The sequence below is a fragment of the Eleginops maclovinus genome, chromosome 4 (genome assembly GCF_036324505.1).
Source record: "Eleginops maclovinus isolate JMC-PN-2008 ecotype Puerto Natales chromosome 4, JC_Emac_rtc_rv5, whole genome shotgun sequence".
Lineage (NCBI taxonomy): Eukaryota > Metazoa > Chordata > Actinopteri > Perciformes > Eleginopidae > Eleginops > Eleginops maclovinus.
Window position 1 is genome coordinate 24,244,857 of NC_086352.1, and position 18,437 is coordinate 24,263,293.

An 18,437-nucleotide genomic window follows, 5' to 3' on the forward strand; every position below is an offset into this window, starting at 1 on the left:
GGAGACTCCCTCCGCCCCTAGTTTTTCCTGTGTAGTGATTGTGCAATCACCTGAGGAGAACATGCACCACTGCCAAATGCCAAGTGGCATCTGGACCCTCTGCATCCTCTCCCCTGGGTCATCCTGAAACATCCTTTGTCTTTGACAAGAGCTTGTGCTGAATAGGAATTAAGCATCAGTAGCCAGGCTCCAGGAGGAGTCCAGGAGTGTGTTCAACACTGCATTAATGCAAATCAACTGAACCACTATGTGCCTACCACAGGGGTGCCTTATTCTCTCTTATCCTTTATGCGTGCACTGCTGAGTTGTCAGTCTCAATAACACACACATGTCACTTAAAAGTGTTTATTATTGTTGAAAGCCAAAAGAGTGAGAGTGAGAAACAGTTTTCTGAGTAAAAACAGTGCATTTGAAAAAATATACAATAAATATGCATACTCTTTTGTACATGCAGTGGTGGTTGAACACATTTTAGACGTGTATAGGTTGACATTTTTATGTACACAATAGATAACATAAGCCAAATGTACATGTCAATCTTCTACAACATCATAAAGAAAATGTATTGAAAGATATGCCTTAGAGAACACCTCAACCTTGTGATTATGCTTTCTCCACAGTCTTTGTAGGTCCTTCTTGGTAGTAGGCTATAATCCCTGGGAGACAATGTCTTAGATGTCTCCTGCTGCATTCCTGTTGCTTGCCCCCGTCTACGGGTCTTTGTTGCCCTGCACCTTGTCGCTCTTCACTGCCTGAAGGCAAACACACGACAGTTATCTTACAACGGGCAGAGCCAGTAGCGGGATCAAAGGAGAGAAAAGAAAGATACATATATTGTACTTCGGCTAGTTTGTCAACCGAATCAACAAGTCATTTTTTGTAAGTTGTAGGAAAAAACGCAACAATCAAATGTGTCATACTTAGTAAATGTCATCATGACCAACACGTTATAACATCCACCATCACTGTTTTTAAAAATAAATTAGTACAAGTGAAAGCTTTACGCACAATTCATGACAGCTACAGGTGGAAACAGGTGCGAAACAAATGAACAGCTGTATGAGTTTTATCTTTCACCAAATGTATTCACCGGGTGTATGTGATGTTGGAGCTGGGTACGCCTTTACGGTCTATGATGGACAGCGTGCACTCTCCATTGTTCATAATCTGGAGAGGCACTTCTCCCTGCGTAAAAGAGCGCGTCGCGCAGCCCCTCTTGGTAGATGGAATGGGGACTCTCCAAAACAGCCCACTGAGCATCTTCCTGATCTCTGGCCTCATCAGACAGTAAAGCACCGGGTTCAGGCAGCTGTTTGCGTGCGCAAAGCACACGGTGACAGGAAACACATACGTGTGCACCATGTAATATGACTTATCCCAGTCGACTGCGTTAAATTTGACCAAGACACCCCAGAACGTGATGGCGTGGTTTGGCATCCAGCAAAAAAAGAAAGACAAAACCACTACAGCAACAGCTTTGGTGACCCTAGAGCTGCGTTTCGGGTTGCTGCTGTCCATGCTCCTCCGTCTTACAAAGCGCAGGAGCATTATATAGTTGACAGAGACTATGAGCATGGGGATGATGAAGGCTATCAGTATTTTCTGGATGTGATAGAGGGCAAGCCAGTCGTGCCCCTCCGGAAACTTGAGGAGGCAGAGTTTTTCTCCAGCCACTACAGTCACAGTGGAGAAGACAGTTGTCGGAGCAGTGGCCAATGTGGCTGCCACCCAAAGCACTGCGCACACCCACTTGACGCACCGTGACCTCCTGTACGATTTTTTCTTCAGGGCAGAGGCAACAGACAGGTAGCGGGTCACACTCATGGCAGTGAGGAAAAACACGCTGGCGTACATGTTCATCACGGTGACCGAGAGGATGATTTTGCACATGGCGTCTCCAAACGGCCAGCTGAAGTCCAGCGCAGTGTCCACGGCCCAGAAGGGCAGAGTGAGCACGAACTGGAAGTCAGTCACTGCCAAGTTGATGATAAAAAAATTGATAGTGGACTTCTTTCTACCCTGTCTTACCCTCATGAGGAAAAATACGAGTAGATTTCCCACCAAACCAACCGCACAAACTACAGAGTACACCACGGAGATCAGTATCCTCAGAATGGGAGTGCCGTCTGCGCTCACATCGATGTCTTCAAAACTGAATGTATCTCCACCAGGTGAACTTCGGTTCAGCTCACCACTGTTGTTAAATATGTCATCCATCGTTAAAGTTGGAAACGTTGGCTTTAGCCACTTTCGGTTCCTTGCACAGGCTACACGAATAGAAGCACCATGCGAAAGTGTCTCAACACTTTATCCCCATCCGAATGTGTGAGTGCTTTTATACAGGTGTGTCGCTCCTCTGCTGAGCCATGATTGGTTGCATAAGATGTGAGAGAGAAACAGTCGGTCACAGTCATAGAGACCAGCACAATCATCATGTATGCAGCTGCAATAACAGCACTATATGTTAGATTCAACCGTGAATGTAACATATATTATGTTTTGACTAACTGCATGTCAGCTCATTAGGCCTGTGAAGGAATTCATTGTAATCAAAATCAGAATTAGAATCAGAATACCTTTATTCGTCCCGCAGAGGGGAAATGTGCATTTGTTACAGCAAATAAAGAGCCAAAGACAGCTTAATATTAACCAAGATACAAGATATACAAACAAAGGAAAAAAAAACAAAACACAATTTACAAAATAAAGAGCTATATGGAATAAATAGAACAAAAGAACAAAAAAAGTACCTTAAATAAAGTAAATAAAAGGAGACTACTTAGTGGTGAGTAGGAGCTGCTGTAACAGGCTGCTACTCCGTGCGGCGCCGATGAAGAAATTACATTTTTTCATCCAAACAATTCATTTAAAAATAGGAATTAAGACTTAGATTTAATCAGATGTGTTGAAATGTCTTCTGTTTGTCATTTTATATATATCGTAGCTACCTTGGGGAAAAAATAGGGTAAGAAAAACAGTTACGAGCCAAGATAAGTGTGCGTTTACGTTATCCATTAAAATAATTTCCTTTTACAATAAATGCATCAGTCTTAAAACATTTCACCTTGAGTACAGTTTCATGTGCCTTATGTGCAGAAGCAATGTCCCTGCATTAACTGCCCTCAGTGCCTCCATTCCTCCACTAGAGGGGGTGCTAAGCCAAAACTACAGAAGTTGAATAACAAAGTAACATAACGATGAGGAGTTTAGTGACCATGAGTATGTTTTCAGTACAGGCTTTATTCTAGCTCAAGTAAGCCATTGTATTTATACTATTGCTAAGTTTAGATTGGGAAACTCGTAAACTCCTTCAAAGAGGTTTAGTAACAATGCACAGACTGAAGTTCCTGATCTGTCATCATTTCTCTGAGTCCAAGTGAACGCAACCATATCGAGCCTGGTCCTCATGTGACCTACTAAAAACCCAAAAGACCTCAAATTCAGCAGCAACTGCCAATTAGTTTGAAGCACTACATCGGACTTCATGGAGTAGCATTCCCCTTTAAGCCCCCAGCCCAACAGAAAGATATCTCATTGTCTTAAGTCCACCCATCTGTGGGGGTGGCTCTGCGAAAGTTTGCAGACAACAGTTTAAAGCTGTCACTGGGCTGGCTGTTGGTGGGAGACTGATGGAGGACAGAGGGGACAGCTACTCGCATGCAGACATAAACACCGACACACAGAAAAGTCGAGAAAGAGTGAGAATGCAACAGGAACAGCCCGTGTTCAGGCCTTAAGTGGAGAAGTTTGTTGGGACTGTGACAGTTTAATTGCATGCTCGCAACAAAGCGAAAAGTGCAACCAGCCCACATGGAAAACATTTGAATTGACAATCGACGCGGTGTCAGAAAGACGTTAAATGTTACCAAAATACAAACTGCCGTCTTGACAAAATGAACCGTTTGGACTGCGGGTTTCACGCTTTTGGACAAGGAGGCTCTGCCATTAACCTCTTTATCGCTCTTCTGGCGGCTCTGGAAATCTGCAACACATTGGAATTACCAGATAAAACAGGTTAGTGAACCTGAAACAATACATCGCCACGTCCTCTGATATAGTGGCTGCTTTATTTGCTCACATTTCGTTCTAAACGGATCTAATTCATCTTAGAGTCAGGCCAGCAGCCCTCAGTGTGGAGGGGAGGCCAGCTGTGGCTTGTGTTTACAAAGCTTTAGTCTGACCAAAGCAATTAAACCCAAGGTTTTGCAGCTAGGTCTGCTAGCTGGAGAGAACTTCTTTCCATTGAATCATCAGAGGTTTAAGCCCCACATTGGCCCTGCCCTTGAGCCAAAACACATACTCCGAGCTCAGCTGACACTGACCTCTGACATCCCTAGTGAAGGTCAGGAAACAGAATTTCAGTTTGGAAATCTACAGGATGTATCATCATTCTGAAAAATATTGTAGTTGTCGGACCCAGTAGATATTATCACATCAGAGTATTCACTCTCTCTCTTCTTGAGGGAAGCACTTCCCCGCCTCCACTCCTTGCACTTTCATCCTCTCACTCTCTCCGGATACCTAGTTTGTGGTTTGAGTGTTAGAAGTCTCCACTCTCCTGAGATAACAGGTACAACAAGCACAAAGAGAGTGTCTCATCCTGTATACATCAAATGAAGCCCTTGAGAGTAAAACAAGCACCACTAAGCTTTATAGACAAGGATGTGTCACTAAGGGGAGGCACGTCCTGAACATTAATGATTTCAGGTAAAAATGTTGGCACATGGATCACAAAGTTTATTTTTAGACTACTAAGAACCCAAAGGTGACCGCTCATCTAGATTAAGAGTTAATTGGAACCTGATCAGTGTGGCTCATTATGGGGAGACCTCCTGGCAGCCACTTAAAATTCAATTTTGGTCCTGGACCCCACATTAAATGTCACCTCCAAGCCTAGCTAATCATGCTTTTTCCAGGTGTTTTTTTGAAATATACTGAAGGGCACCTATGCTTGATGAAAAGTAATATCTTGTGGGTGTTTTGTTAATTAAGAAGCTACATGGAATTTTTACAGATGGAGATAAGTCCTTGGATCTAGACCTTCATCAAAAAATGCATTCTGAGAGACAGCTATGCCGTTTGAGTCAATCATTCTACTATACTGGTAGACCAGCCAAAGAATGCCATATTAAGATAGTGGGCATAGGTCGAAATAATGATGATGATGATGATGATGATGATGAAAATGACTGCACTAGCACTGCTTTTTTTTTGTTTATTAAATAATTAGTACACTACATTACATTTTAGCTGACGCTGTTAGTAAGAACAACTTCCAAAGCACCTCTACACTGCTGGCCATGCTTATAGGAGCCATATGGGGTTGATTATCCTGCAGGGGATAGATATCAAACCTCTTTCCCTCAGATTGGTACTGGTAGACAACCACCCCCTGAGCCACTAAACATTATTTTATTTTATGTAAGTTTGCACTGTTCCGTTTTATCGGAAAAAAGAGGTCCTGTTATCTGCTCAAAAATGCTATAGTTGATGAAAACATTTCATCACTGTAGCCAACATACCATAGTCATTGAGGAATAAAAGTTAATAAACATTAAGTTTACCTCATAATAGGTAAAGACTTTAAACATAGGGTTTTCCTTGCTCTCCATTCAGTGAGACCTTCCAAGCCGCTGGTAGCCAACAGTATCTTACTCAGATCTTCTCTGCACTGATGCATTCAATATCAAACATTTGTGCAGATAATCCTATGCCAAGCTGGATAGAGAGGCACTTGTTTCAGCTCGTCTCTAAGCTCTGAGAAATCATTGTTTGCATTCTGCCACTCATTAACTTAGAATGACATTAAGTTAATGATGGCATAATGAGGCTTCAGCAGCAGCTCTACCTTGACAGATAATATGCTTATATGCCAAACACAGTGAGTCTGGGAATTATGGTCCAAGGATGATATTTGTACTGTGAGCTGTACGGAATACATGAGATATATTCGGAAACAGCTGTTGCTCTGACAGAGTTATCATTATGAGTTTGTTTTGCTTATGTGGATTGGCCACATTTGTTGTTGATATGTTTTTGTATAGAAATTAGGGATTGTTGTATTCCCTAAAAAATAAGAGGATTTTGCGGGGTAGTCTTTTGAAAATAATATTTATCTAGATATGATAAAATACAGAGAATGACTTTATTATTAGTTGCAGCAATTGACAACGTCTGTTTCAAATAAGCTGTTCGCCTTTCTTCATCATTTGTAGCTCTCTTTGTACTCAACGTGATGCAAAAAGTTTGTTGTGTTAGCAGCTGTTGCTGCTATTTTATGTCCAAACATCTTCCCCACTTTCTAAGTCTAACAAACTCCTCAGCAAAGGAATGCTAGCAATGTTACCTTTTTGATTTCAGCCATGCTTTTTGCTGCTGTATGAACATGTAAAATAAACCATGAACCACAATTGTAATGCATGTTGTGTTTCTTCATTATAGAAAGAGTCTAATTGTGTTGCTTCCACTGTGACACCAAATTTGGTCTTACTTAGACATTGGTTACTACACATGGCCCACACTTTGTATTTAATCTTGCTCACAACAGAGGTCTTACAAATGCAGCCTTCGATGATGCTGATTCAACTACTTATTTTTAGAAAAGAAATACATTTCACCATAACCTTATTATAACATAATATATATTGGAGTAGAAATTAAAATATGATAGTAGACAGTGTTCAGGGTTCAGGCACTGTATACACTGCAGCTGTATTCAAAGATGAAAATGACAGATGACATACCCATATGGGTTTGTTTAGAGCTTCCCCACTTTTGTTTACAGCCGCTTCAATTATTTCAATACCCCCGTCTTTCACATGATTCATTCTCCTATCTTCTCTTACATCTTCCCTTCCCACCATTGCTTTGACAGAGAGATTGCTGAAGGATCTGCCGCAGTATGAAGTGGTTCACCCCACTAGAGTGGATGCCAGAGGTCACTTCCTGTCCAACTTCCTGTCTCACCATGCTAGCCGTGTACAGCGCCGGGATGCCTCAGAGGGACCAGCAGACATAGATCAAGTCTTCTACCAGTTGTGGCATGGAGGCCACAGTTTGCACTTTAACCTCACACTCAACCCACACCTGCTGGCCCCGGGGTTCCTGACTGAAAGGAGGTATGGTGGCCTGGACGGGGCCAAGATTCAACCACCTGGATTCTCCCAGTGCCATTTCTTAGGTGACGTGTGGGATGAGGCTGTTGGTAGAGGAAGCGCAGCCATAAGTACCTGTGATGGACTGGTGAGTAACTTTAAAAGCTTGGGAGTCTCAGAGCTGTCAGCTGCAGCTAAAGGCTCTATTGAAGCTGAGTTAAATGATAGTTTGGATCGCTTATTGTGTGATTGTATGAAGTACTTATCCATTGTAGTATTTTCAGTTGATGGCAGTCGGTACGCCCCCTGTTCCAAGAAACAGACAGATGTAATGGCATAGTAGCTAAATGTATTTCTGTGGAAACAGGGAGCAGCAAAACGTATTAAAGCCATCTAAAAAAAATAATCAATATCGTTGATAGTGTGTACTCTAGATAACATATTTCCACAGCTTTTCCTTGATGAAGTACTGCAACAACCCCACTTCAACAATCCAAAACTGTCCCTATAAATGTGAAGAAATAATATCTAACTTTGCAAATGGATGTTGAGACCAGGCAGGCACACCCTTTATAGATGTTCTACAACGATTAGATGTATCATAAATACTCGTTAGTCAGACTTGGAATATAAGTCCTTTGCTTCAGGCAGAAGATGCACACTTATATTCCCCTTTCAACATCATGTTCCCAAGCATTAGAGCATATACTGTATTCACTTATTTGACACTCTAAAGGCATGAATGAAAACCACCTTTAGACTTGACAGGAAATGTTAGCTGTACATCTGTTATTCTATAGAAGTATTTTCATCACAAAATTGTAGAGGCTGAAAAACAAAGTGACACCCCCTTCAGTGCATTTGCAATATCTTAGCAGCAATCTAACTATAAGCCGCATTCTGCTGACTCATATTTAAAGACGTGCATCCAGCTTTTCATGTAGTGTTGCCTCTGTGATTGCAGATGTGACTCATTAAGGAAAATGATTCTTATACTGCCAGTGGATGAGTAGATGTTTAATTAATCGCAGACAATCTTTTATTCAAAGAGTTATCACATGATGCAGGAAAATCTCTTCATATCAGGTCTGGTCTATAACTGCCAAAGATATTTCCATGTACTTTAGCCAACACAGTCACCATCTCACAGCGACTGATTCATTAATTTATTATCACTTTTACTTTTGGATCACAACCATTGTTCATGTAGTGTGTACTTGTGTCTAGGTATCATATGTCCAATATAGAATAAAATGCCAAAATCTTTTGACTTGACCACCTTATAACAAGACACATTGATTTAGGTATGTGAATTTAGAAAATTACATTTTGCTTCAAGTGGACCAAATCCCCATTAGAAACCACCCCCTATAGTTCTCTGTTTATATTCTGTATGCTTGACCATGTTCAGGTGTAAAGCCAACGCTGTAAGGAATATATTGAATGCTAGACTCGCACAGTCCACTTTAAAGTAAACAAACACGGCCTTTAGCAAGTATGAAAAGAAAGGTGCTTTTTAATTATAATTCCTTGAGGGTGAATGCTGTTTGACATTTATCAGAACCATCCTCTAGAACGGTAAACAAGCCTCTGATGTTATTAACTCAGAAGGGTGCTCCATAGTGCACCTGTGCAAGTTCTCTTTGTGGAATTGGAAATGTAAAATAGCGTTAGGTATGGATTCAGAGATATACAGGAGACTGAACTTTGAGGTTTTCGTCTGTGCTTTCTGTAGAGCAGTATCAACCATCTGCAGATCTCTCTTTCAAATCTTGCAATTTGAACTGCATGTTTAGGAAGCTTTATTGGGTTGACCTCTAAAAAGTTATAGACTATTGAAGTTAAATATTCCCATTTGATGAGCACTCATGCTGCTTTTTCTGTGTTTTCCTGCAAGCTTTAGGGCAGGGATGATTGTTTTCTCACTCTTAGTCCATTCATTTTGTGATGATTAGTTGCCAACTGCACTGTCACATATTACATCTCAGCTGCCAGTACCAGACTAGACCTCCTGCTGCACTGTCTGCTCTGCTTCCAGGCTCTATGTGTTCAAAGATACTCCTCTGCTCAACACTGTTGAGACAATTCTATGTTCTTCCATGATCTGGCTCATATTGGTTGCTGGCATAAGTTTGTTAACTTCTCACAAAGCATTTCCACCAACAGAAATTTTAGCGACAGGTTTTTGCTCACTACATCCTGCTATTAGTATATTTTAATTGCTGTCAGCCAAACAGTCTCCACAGGAAAGCTGCTTTTTAGAAGCTGGAATTATTGCAACGTGCACCAGTTTATACCCAGATAACACGTCCACCAGCTTTGATGTTACAATGAAAAGAAACCGAACAACTTGACCATCTCTGCATGCTGTCCGCATGTATTAGGCTACAGCTGGATGATTTGCTCGGGTTGCTGGCTGTTGTATGGAGTAGAAAGGCTTAAATATGCCCATAGGGTTTTCTTGTAAACCAATACAGGTTACATTTATATTCAACGTTTCTTGTCAAAACTTGCAACGAGCATGTTGAATACATTTCCTTACTCGCATAACATGTGCAAAGTCAAATTATTATCTATTTGTTTTCAGCATGTTTCATATTCATCTTTACTTGCTTACAGTCTTTTCCTCTGTGTTTGACGCATTGCTGTAATTCATATACCTGTAGATCGCTGAAGCGTGAAGCATTCCCTTGAATTTTGTTTTTGCTATGTTTCTCTGAATAAACAAGATTATATCTGAATTCCTAGAAACAGACTTAGATGATAATTTGTTATAATTCAATGAAACAGGAAAATTCATCAGTTATATAATGTGAATCCCCTGGCAATTTGTCACAATATACTTGATAATGAATTAAAACCTTTACAGAACTTCATTTCCTGAAGTCTATAACTCACTCACATCTGCAGACACATGGTATCTACAATGGTGGTGCTCTGCCAGGCCTGTGCAGCAGCCAGCTTCTTGTTTGGGCTTTTTTCCTTCAGTGTGGTCTGCAGTAAACACATGATCAGCTCGATTCATTTATGGTTATAGCTGGTTATGAATTAAAAGACTCTTTTGATAGATTTTTCTTAACATTAGGGAATATTGTCCTGAAGATTTTCTTTCTAGAAATGAATTGTGACAGATGAGGAGAGACAGGCCTATGTAGTTTTAGGTTTCTTTGTGTCTTGTGTGTTCACGGTTTTATGTCTTGCCGTTGGTGCTGTTTTTACATGTACTAGATTCCCTATGTGTCTTTTTTCTTTCTGCACCCTTTTTGTATGAAGCTGAAGAAATGCACTTGGTTGTTGATGAGCTGACAGTTGTGTGATCATGACATCTGCTAAAGTAGGCTGTGTGTGTGTGTGTGTGTGTGTGTGTGTGTGTGTGTGTGTGTGTGTGTGTGTGTGTGTGTGTGTGTGTGTGTGTGTGTGTGTGTGTGTGTGTGTGTGTGTGTGTGTGTGTGTGTGTGTGTGTGTGTGTGTGTGTGTGTGTGTGTGTGTGTGTGTGTGTGTGTGTGTGTGTGTGTGTGTGTGAATATTCTGAAGCAGGATTGCTTTATGTGTAAATATGGCTTTAGACCTGCTTAGATTAAGTGCTCCAACAAAAATTCAAACTTGATTAACATATAAACAGTGGCATAAACATCCCGCCCATCAAGTTTAACAGTTGAAAGTCTAGAAAATACCTATTTGCGCCAATAGCTAGTAATTAGTGAGTCTGACATATCTGTGTACAACTAAACAAGCGTAATAAGAGATAATACACAACCCTGTCGGTATTGAATATTTGGTATGCGTGGAGCAGCACCTCCCATTACAACCTTCTGTGACCCATTACTGAGGAGGTAAGGAATCCCAGGATCTAAAAACTGTTATCATAGGAAGCATGTGCTGCACAGTAAAACATGGAAATTCGTCAAATCAGTAAGGAATTTGTATAATCATTACATCCCAAGCATCCAAAACATTTAATCAAAGCATAACAGCTCTTATTGATCCAAATATGCACAGACTTTATGTACATAATTAGCATACAAAACCAGCTGACATCTTATAGGGCCAAATAAAATATCAGCTTGGTATTTTTACATCCCAAAAAATTGTATAGCAAGATCCAAAATACAAGAGTAAACCATACCCTGTTGCTGCACAATAAATGTTACATGATAATGCAACTCTTTTTGACAATTTCTTTATAAAATAAATCAGGCTAAAACTTTTGTTGTGGTATTGTGTTCCCAACCACAACAAAAAACTCTGTGTTAAAGCTGCAACAAAAAAATACACTTGATACTATTTATTCCTCCTAAAATATGTGTATTCCTTATCATAATGTATTCCTTGGGGCAGTGGGATGCTTCAGTCCTACAAGGTTTGTCTCAGGCTAAAAACAAAACACTATAAGAAACCAATAAGTCCCTGGTAGAATAAATGGTGTAGAGGGTCTGCTATTGATGGTGTTGCAGAGACAGACTCACAGCACACAAACAAACAGAGTGCAAGGATGACAGTTGTTTACAGAGCAGAGGGTACATAATGGAAAGCAGTCTTAACAACTCAGCCCTATACTGTACTTCACAGCAATATATGTTCCCCAGTATGGAGTGGTTACTTTATAACAGCAGTGGATGTCTTGTTTGCATTTCCCCTGTGTATTTACGCTAACAGCTCAAGTCATCTTCAGTAAATAACATAGATTTAACTTGTTTCCGCTTTGTTTCAATTGAATGTAATAGGAAAACAAATTTGCTTTATTTGATTTAATTTGTCCTCAGTTTCACTGCGTCCTGCCCCTGATGATAGTGTTCAGAGTCATACTAAGAGACAAAAATGTCCAAACAGCTGGGTTAGCTTTGTTGTCTATGTGGCTCTACTTTCCCCATGTGGAATTACACGTTAATCGAAGCAGCAGGTATGACCTTTAGTGGGACCCTTTGACAGCTGAGGAGGGTTAACAGGAGCAGAAGGTTGACAGATATTAAATATAGGTTGAAGATGGTCAACAGAAAAAGCTTTGGGGGGGCTACTGGAATCTGGCTGTGGCTCAGTGCCAGCATGGTTTAGGGTGCAGTAATTTATGTGACATGTGATATTTCTCCTGTGTGGGTCGCGCCCGGGATGTCTACAGCAAGTTTAAGACATACGAACTGTTTGACTCGAAGCTCCCTAGGTTTGGTTTTGTGTAATGAAAACAAAATCAGTGTGCTTTTAAAGATAACAACAAAAAATGTTATAAGAAACTTGAGTTGTATTTATATTGCTAACAGCTGCTCTTAGGATATTATATTTCAAATAGTTTTTTTTCAGAATCTGCATTAGCCTATGGCAACTACAGAAATCAGAACCACTTTTGCATGTTATATGCGGAGGTTTCAGATCAGCCTGTAATGCAATAATAGTAAAGCTTTTCACCTGAGTGTAAATCCACAAAAAGAAATATATCAAATGTAACTTTTCACCAAGTGTTTGGTCACCCCCAGTAACAAGACATTTCTTTGCACAACAGCATATTCACATTGTCACATTATCATAATGGAAAAACGTGTGAATGTTGAACTGTAAAAAATATTACAATATGGGGTTTAAACAGTTGTTGTACAGCTTCAAATTACACTTAATTTTATTATCAATATGAGGTTAATTCTTGTTTTTATTTTATTTTTTATTATTCATTACCTGTGTTTAAAACATCAGAAAGCTGTGAGAACACCCGTCACAATGTTCTAGAGCACTGGGCGCTATCTTCAAGTGTCTTGTTTTGCCTGAACAAGCGTCCCGTCCAATATTACAATATCTGCAGTTAAAGCAGCACTTTCCAACATTCAAGAACCTGAATCCGCAAGGTGTTTGGGCATTTGTTTAAATATCACTTTTACTTTTAAGTAATGGACTATCGTAGAGCTTAATTTTCTTTGGTCAAAGTAAGGTAATCCACCAATCTTTGCAGATCTTCAGTAAGATAATGTTTAAACTTCGGCCAACTAGTTGCATGTGTATTGCTAAAAAAAAGTCAAATGTATGTTCAAACAGTAAATGGTCAATCAGTAAATGGTTTTGATTGAAAGGGCTGTAGAAACATTAATCTATCTTTTGGTGAACGGCTCGGTAAAAACAGATGAAGAGAACTGACCTGCATCTCGTCTTTTTCTTCAGACAGGACTGTTCAGGTTGTCTGATGAAGAGTTTTTTATTCAGCCTCTGGAGATGTCAAGCGATGATTTGTCAGCACCTCAGGCCCATGCCATCTACAAACGCCATGCGTCCCCCCCCTCCTGGAGTCCAGTGGTACAGCCCATCTCAGGGAAACAAGCTTTCAACGGTACCTGTGGAAACAAAGGTACGTTATTTATCGTCTCACATGCTAAAGTAATCCATTGCAAAGTGACACCATATTCAAACCTAACAATATCTCAAACTTGTTATTCATTCCTTGAAACTCACTAATACCATCCAGTGAGATGGCCCATAAGTATCCTTCAGTATAAGAAGCCTTCATTATGCCAACTCTTCTCCACAGATTGCACACTCTATGTACTGAATGATGAGGATAGGACTGATGAATAATGTTCTTGGCACTGGCTAATAATCTGCAGCGGTCAGGAGAAGAAAAACATAAAACTAATTTATAAATCGGCTACTTACAATTCGGAGTGGGTTCGACCGCGCCTGAAAGATAATTGAGAATCCTGCAATGAGATCAGAAAAATGTTCTTTGAGTTCAAGAGTACATTATAAGAGATTTGCACAGCCTTTGCCCCGTCACTCATTCAATGTGGATGTGTGTGTATACCACGTCATTTAATAACATAATGTTTTTAAAGCTACAGACAGTTATTAAAGGATAACCTACATTTGTCTTTTCTTATTAGTTATCAGGCTATATTTTATATTATATTATATGATTAATTCCATGAACCTGCTACTAAAAAGTATACTCTTTCAGGTTTTTCCTTCAAGACATTAACACCATTTGAGTAAAATTTATTCCAATGTTTATTATTTATCTTGTCAATCTTATATCAACTTAATAGATTATTAAGGTGAGGAAGAATAAAAAAGGTCATGTGCAGGTTTTTGCTTCCAAGAAAAACAGAAGTATATGCATTAAAACTTACAGGATACTTTTTTATTGTCTATATCTGGCTCCAAACTCCAGCGTCACATCCAAGTTTTGAAGACTTTGAAAGGCAGCGAGAGCGGTGGGAGAGCGGCCACCAGAGGAGGAGGAGGAGAATTCGTCAGCGCTCAGTCAGCAAACAGAAGTGGGTGGAAGCGCTGGTGGTGGCCGACCCTAAAATGGTGGAGCATCATGGGAGTAAATCTGTGGAAAGCTACGTCCTGGCTGTCATGAACATTGTAGGTATATTTTAAGTATTATATTTTTAATGATTTCAACTCAATTGATGCCAAGACAATGTACACAATCATGTTGGGAGCATAATATGAGAAGAGTGATGAGAGGTGTGCTAAATAATAATATATAATATATATATAAATAATACACACAGGAAGCAGCCATTATTCCTCACATCCTCTCATACACACTCCAGCTTTGAACATTAAAGCCTCAAACGATTAATTTTTATGAAAAGCAATCTTGCACAGGATCAAGGGGAAACAACTTCTTACCCAAACAATCAGTAATGGCATCTTCTTCCGCGGCCAGCAGCTGCTCCATTGTCTCATCACGGACGCAGTCTCGAAGCTGTCAACTTCACAGACATGCATATATTTATGTTCTTTCTGTACAGTGTGCAGGATAGTCAATCTCAGCAGAAACCTATTGAAAGCTCTTTCACAAAAATAGCTCCAGACTTCCTTTCACATGGTTTGCTTATGGTTATTTATGGTTTATCCTTAGGGATATTTATTACAGTCATTTGTTAACAAGCAAAGCACATAGACTCTAAAGATCACATGGACATAAAGAAAGATGCAGTAAAAGTCAAAAAAACATTTCTTACCCTTTGAGACTGGGCATACATGTGGAGCATGCAGCTTGAGAGGAAACACGTTAAATCAACAGCACATTGTGGCTTTAAATAGCTGCAGCCCTATTTTTATTCAAACGATAAACAATAGAGAAACGTAGATAAAGATAGACTGAAAGCAAACTACTTTTAAAATGTGTTGCAAAGTTGAATCAACTCCAATATTTGTACCACACATATATGTGAATACTACTAGACAAGACAACAATTAAATCCAAGTTTTTCAGTCCTTGACTAAAGATATTTTAGCTGATCATCACCCTGATAATGATGGATTGAATTGCTAAAGGTTTTTACACCCATTATGTTATAATTGAGTTCCAATAAGCTTGAGTGTGACAATTATAGAAAATGTAATGTAATTGCTTCAATCATACATTTTTTGACTTGTGGTCTAAGCAATCGGACTTTAATTACTTATTAAGAGCATGTGGAGAGAAGTGCTTAAGAGCTTTTATGTTAAGAGGATGAATTATTGTTGAAATGCTACTTTAGATGCACTGTGTTAAGGTCTGAGCTTGTTCACTGTTTACTCCGCCTAATATCAGAGGGTCAAGTGTTTGTACAAGGGAGTTATGTGTCTTTTATTCAATGTTATATTTGTTAATGTTTTTTCTTATAAACCAAAGTTTGTTCCACATATGATTTACGACAGCAACTTGGATGCACCTTTATCTAAAATCATAGTTACATTTTTGCTATAATAAGTACGTATCAGCAGCCTTTATATTGTATACATATAGAATACTTTTGATCTGTCCTATTCTGTGGAAGTGAAGAATGAGAAGCAAAAAAAAGTTGAATGCAGTATTTCTCCTTCAGGTGGCGGGTCTGTACAGAGATCCCAATATTGGAAACGCAATCAACATTGTGGTTGTTCGACTCATCTTACTGGAGCAGGATGAGGTGAACATTGTTTTGTTTTTATGATGAAATGTAAGTCATTTTAGAATTTAAAAAGGGAATACGCTTTTTCCATTAATGGCATAGTGAGTGGGCGGTTACTTAAAAAAAACATAAAGCTAGAGATTAGATTCAAACTTATTTTATTGTGCAGACATGAGAGTGGTATCCATCTTCTCTTCTAACTTATGGCAAGACAGTAAGCAAGGATATTCCCCAAAAACTGTAAAGTTGAATTTTAAGTAAAAGCTTAAAAATACAAAGTGGATGAAAATACATCACAATGCGGAATTCAATTGTTAGCAGATGTCAATGTTTCCTGTATTGTGTAATGTTTCCTTCACAGCAGCAGATAATGAGATTTATGTAAACTGAGCAAATGAGCTCAACAAAACCATTTTCTTCTTCATCAGTTGTCTGAATGTCTGTTATTGGGGCCAACTAGATTTCAATTAAAGGGTACTTATAATGCTAAACGCAGAGGTGGTGAGATTTTACTGCACCGAAAGCAATTATCTTATAGCATTTTCTGTCAGACTGATTTTTCTCTTGGCCTTGCATTGTGATTTCTGAACCTGTTGACTTTAATTTGTCCTCCCTTCATCTCCATGTGACATGTTGATAACAGGATGACTTAAAGATTACACACCATGCTGACAACAGCTTGAACAGCTTCTGTAAGTGGCAGAAGAAACTAAACATGAAAGGAGAGGAACACCCGCTCCACCACGATGTAGCAGTTCTGCTCACAAGGTGAAAAGAAACTCAATGCACCAAATGTCAACTCTCAACTGCACATAATCCATGGTCTCCCAAGAGAGTCAAAATCGTAGCTGTTTTATATCTTCCCGGAGCAGATATTGATTTACTGATTTAGATGGTTGATGAGAGAATAATGAAAGCTCCATGCCTTATATCACACATTCACATACTGTTGTCTTTTTCATTTGACATCTAACATTTGTCACATCACCAGCGATCAGAGTTAATAGATTGATACTTGGGTCTCAAATGCTCGATAGAGGAACTGCAGTGAAATAAAAAGAGAAGAAAACACTGCACTCTCATGCATTTAATATAAAATGAACCAATGAAGGTCGATGTGGCTCATTAGTACAGTAAAACCTTTCAAACTGTGTTTAAAAGAGAGTTCATCCCATTTATATTTTAAATATTTAGCGTATCTATGAACTTCAGATAAATATCAAATGTAATCATTTAATATAAATGTTCTTTCTAGCATAAATGTTAACGTTAAATTAAATTAATTGTTAAAAATATGTGATGAAATTCAGTTTTGGTGTTAAGTATTTGAATTGTGTTTTTATTTTTTTAACCGTCTTTATTGTTTGCATTCAGGTTTTCAAAATTAAAGAAATTATTTAAAATGTTTCTTGTTTCTGCAAAACACTGTCAGTGTTTTTTTTTCATCATTTAGAAAGATTTTATTACATTTTTAACACTCAAAAGTAGCTACAATTAATCTCATTGTGACATTGATACAAATAATAACAGTAATATTCACAGTCTGCAGCAGATGGGATTGTTTGTATTTTGTTTCCCATCAACACTCTGCAGTAGTTTATCACCTCCCAAATCAGTATTTGTTTTCAATCATCTTATAATTTCGATCTCCAATGCATCCTCCCTCATTTTGCCTTTTAAAGAAAATGCCATCTCACACACTCCACTGTTCACAGGAAGGACATCTGTGCATCCATCAACATGCCCTGTGAGACACTGGGTCTGTCCCATGTGGCGGGGATGTGTCAGTCGCATCGCAGCTGCAGCATCAGTGAGGACACCGGCCTCCCTCTGGCCTTCACCGTCGCTCATGAGCTTGGACACAAGTAAGGTTTCACTGCACACATAATAATGTTCTGCTTCATTTGCTCATTTAGTCAAGTAATCAGCAGAGGAAAACTAAGAAACAAATCCCTACTGTATGTGGCACGGCAAATAAAAAACTACTCAAAAGTTTTTAAAACAACAGATCCGTTATTTCAGGCAGACATGAAAAAAAGCGGGCTGAATTAAGGTTGTTAAAGTATTTCATCAGCTGAAGAATAGTTAGCTTATTATGCTGGTGCTCTGTTGTTCATTGCTGCTATGTTATCTCAATTATTTCAGCCTTTTAAGTACTACTTCTGAGAATCCAGCACAGGGATGTTTTTCCTTTAATGTCTCTGCACCAGACTTCATAATTAAAGGAAAGACTAATAGCATGTTAACAAAAAAGGACAAAAGCTTTTTCATAAAGGAACAAAACAATGCATCAAGCAAAAGTCAACTGTAACCTTAAAACTGGGGTTAGGAGCAGAGAGTTTCAAAATCTTTATAACAAATCATCACCTATTAGAGTATTTAATGGTTTTTCATTATTTATTTTGATGGGTTCATTTTATTTGCAAGTATATAACTTGCCCTTGCACCGTAGGCCACCAATTCTGCTTGGATTAAA

General features: G+C 39.1%; 2 protein-coding genes across 2 annotated transcripts in view; one reads left to right on the forward strand and one right to left on the reverse strand.

Moving 5' to 3' along the window:
• Positions 1-1,086: 1,086 nt before the first annotated feature.
• LOC134863315 (relaxin-3 receptor 1-like) lies at positions 1,087-2,248 on the reverse strand. The gene has a single exon (XM_063881767.1). The coding sequence runs from the start codon at positions 2,215-2,217 to the stop codon at positions 1,087-1,089; it is 1,131 nt and encodes a 376-aa protein (XP_063737837.1). The 5' UTR covers positions 2,218-2,248.
• Positions 2,249-3,671: 1,423 nt separating this feature from the next.
• The window catches only part of LOC134863314 (A disintegrin and metalloproteinase with thrombospondin motifs 7), a 68,391-nt gene continuing 53,625 nt past the window's right edge, over positions 3,672-18,437 (forward strand). The window contains exons 1-7 of the mRNA XM_063881766.1: positions 3,672-4,014; positions 6,875-7,242; positions 13,236-13,419; positions 14,239-14,438; positions 15,896-15,979; positions 16,605-16,729; positions 17,677-17,826. Of these exons, the coding sequence (XP_063737836.1) occupies positions 3,894-4,014; positions 6,875-7,242; positions 13,236-13,419; positions 14,239-14,438; positions 15,896-15,979; positions 16,605-16,729; positions 17,677-17,826 (1,232 nt within the window). The 5' untranslated portion in view covers positions 3,672-3,893. The remainder of the gene's footprint in view (positions 4,015-6,874; positions 7,243-13,235; positions 13,420-14,238; positions 14,439-15,895; positions 15,980-16,604; positions 16,730-17,676; positions 17,827-18,437) is intronic.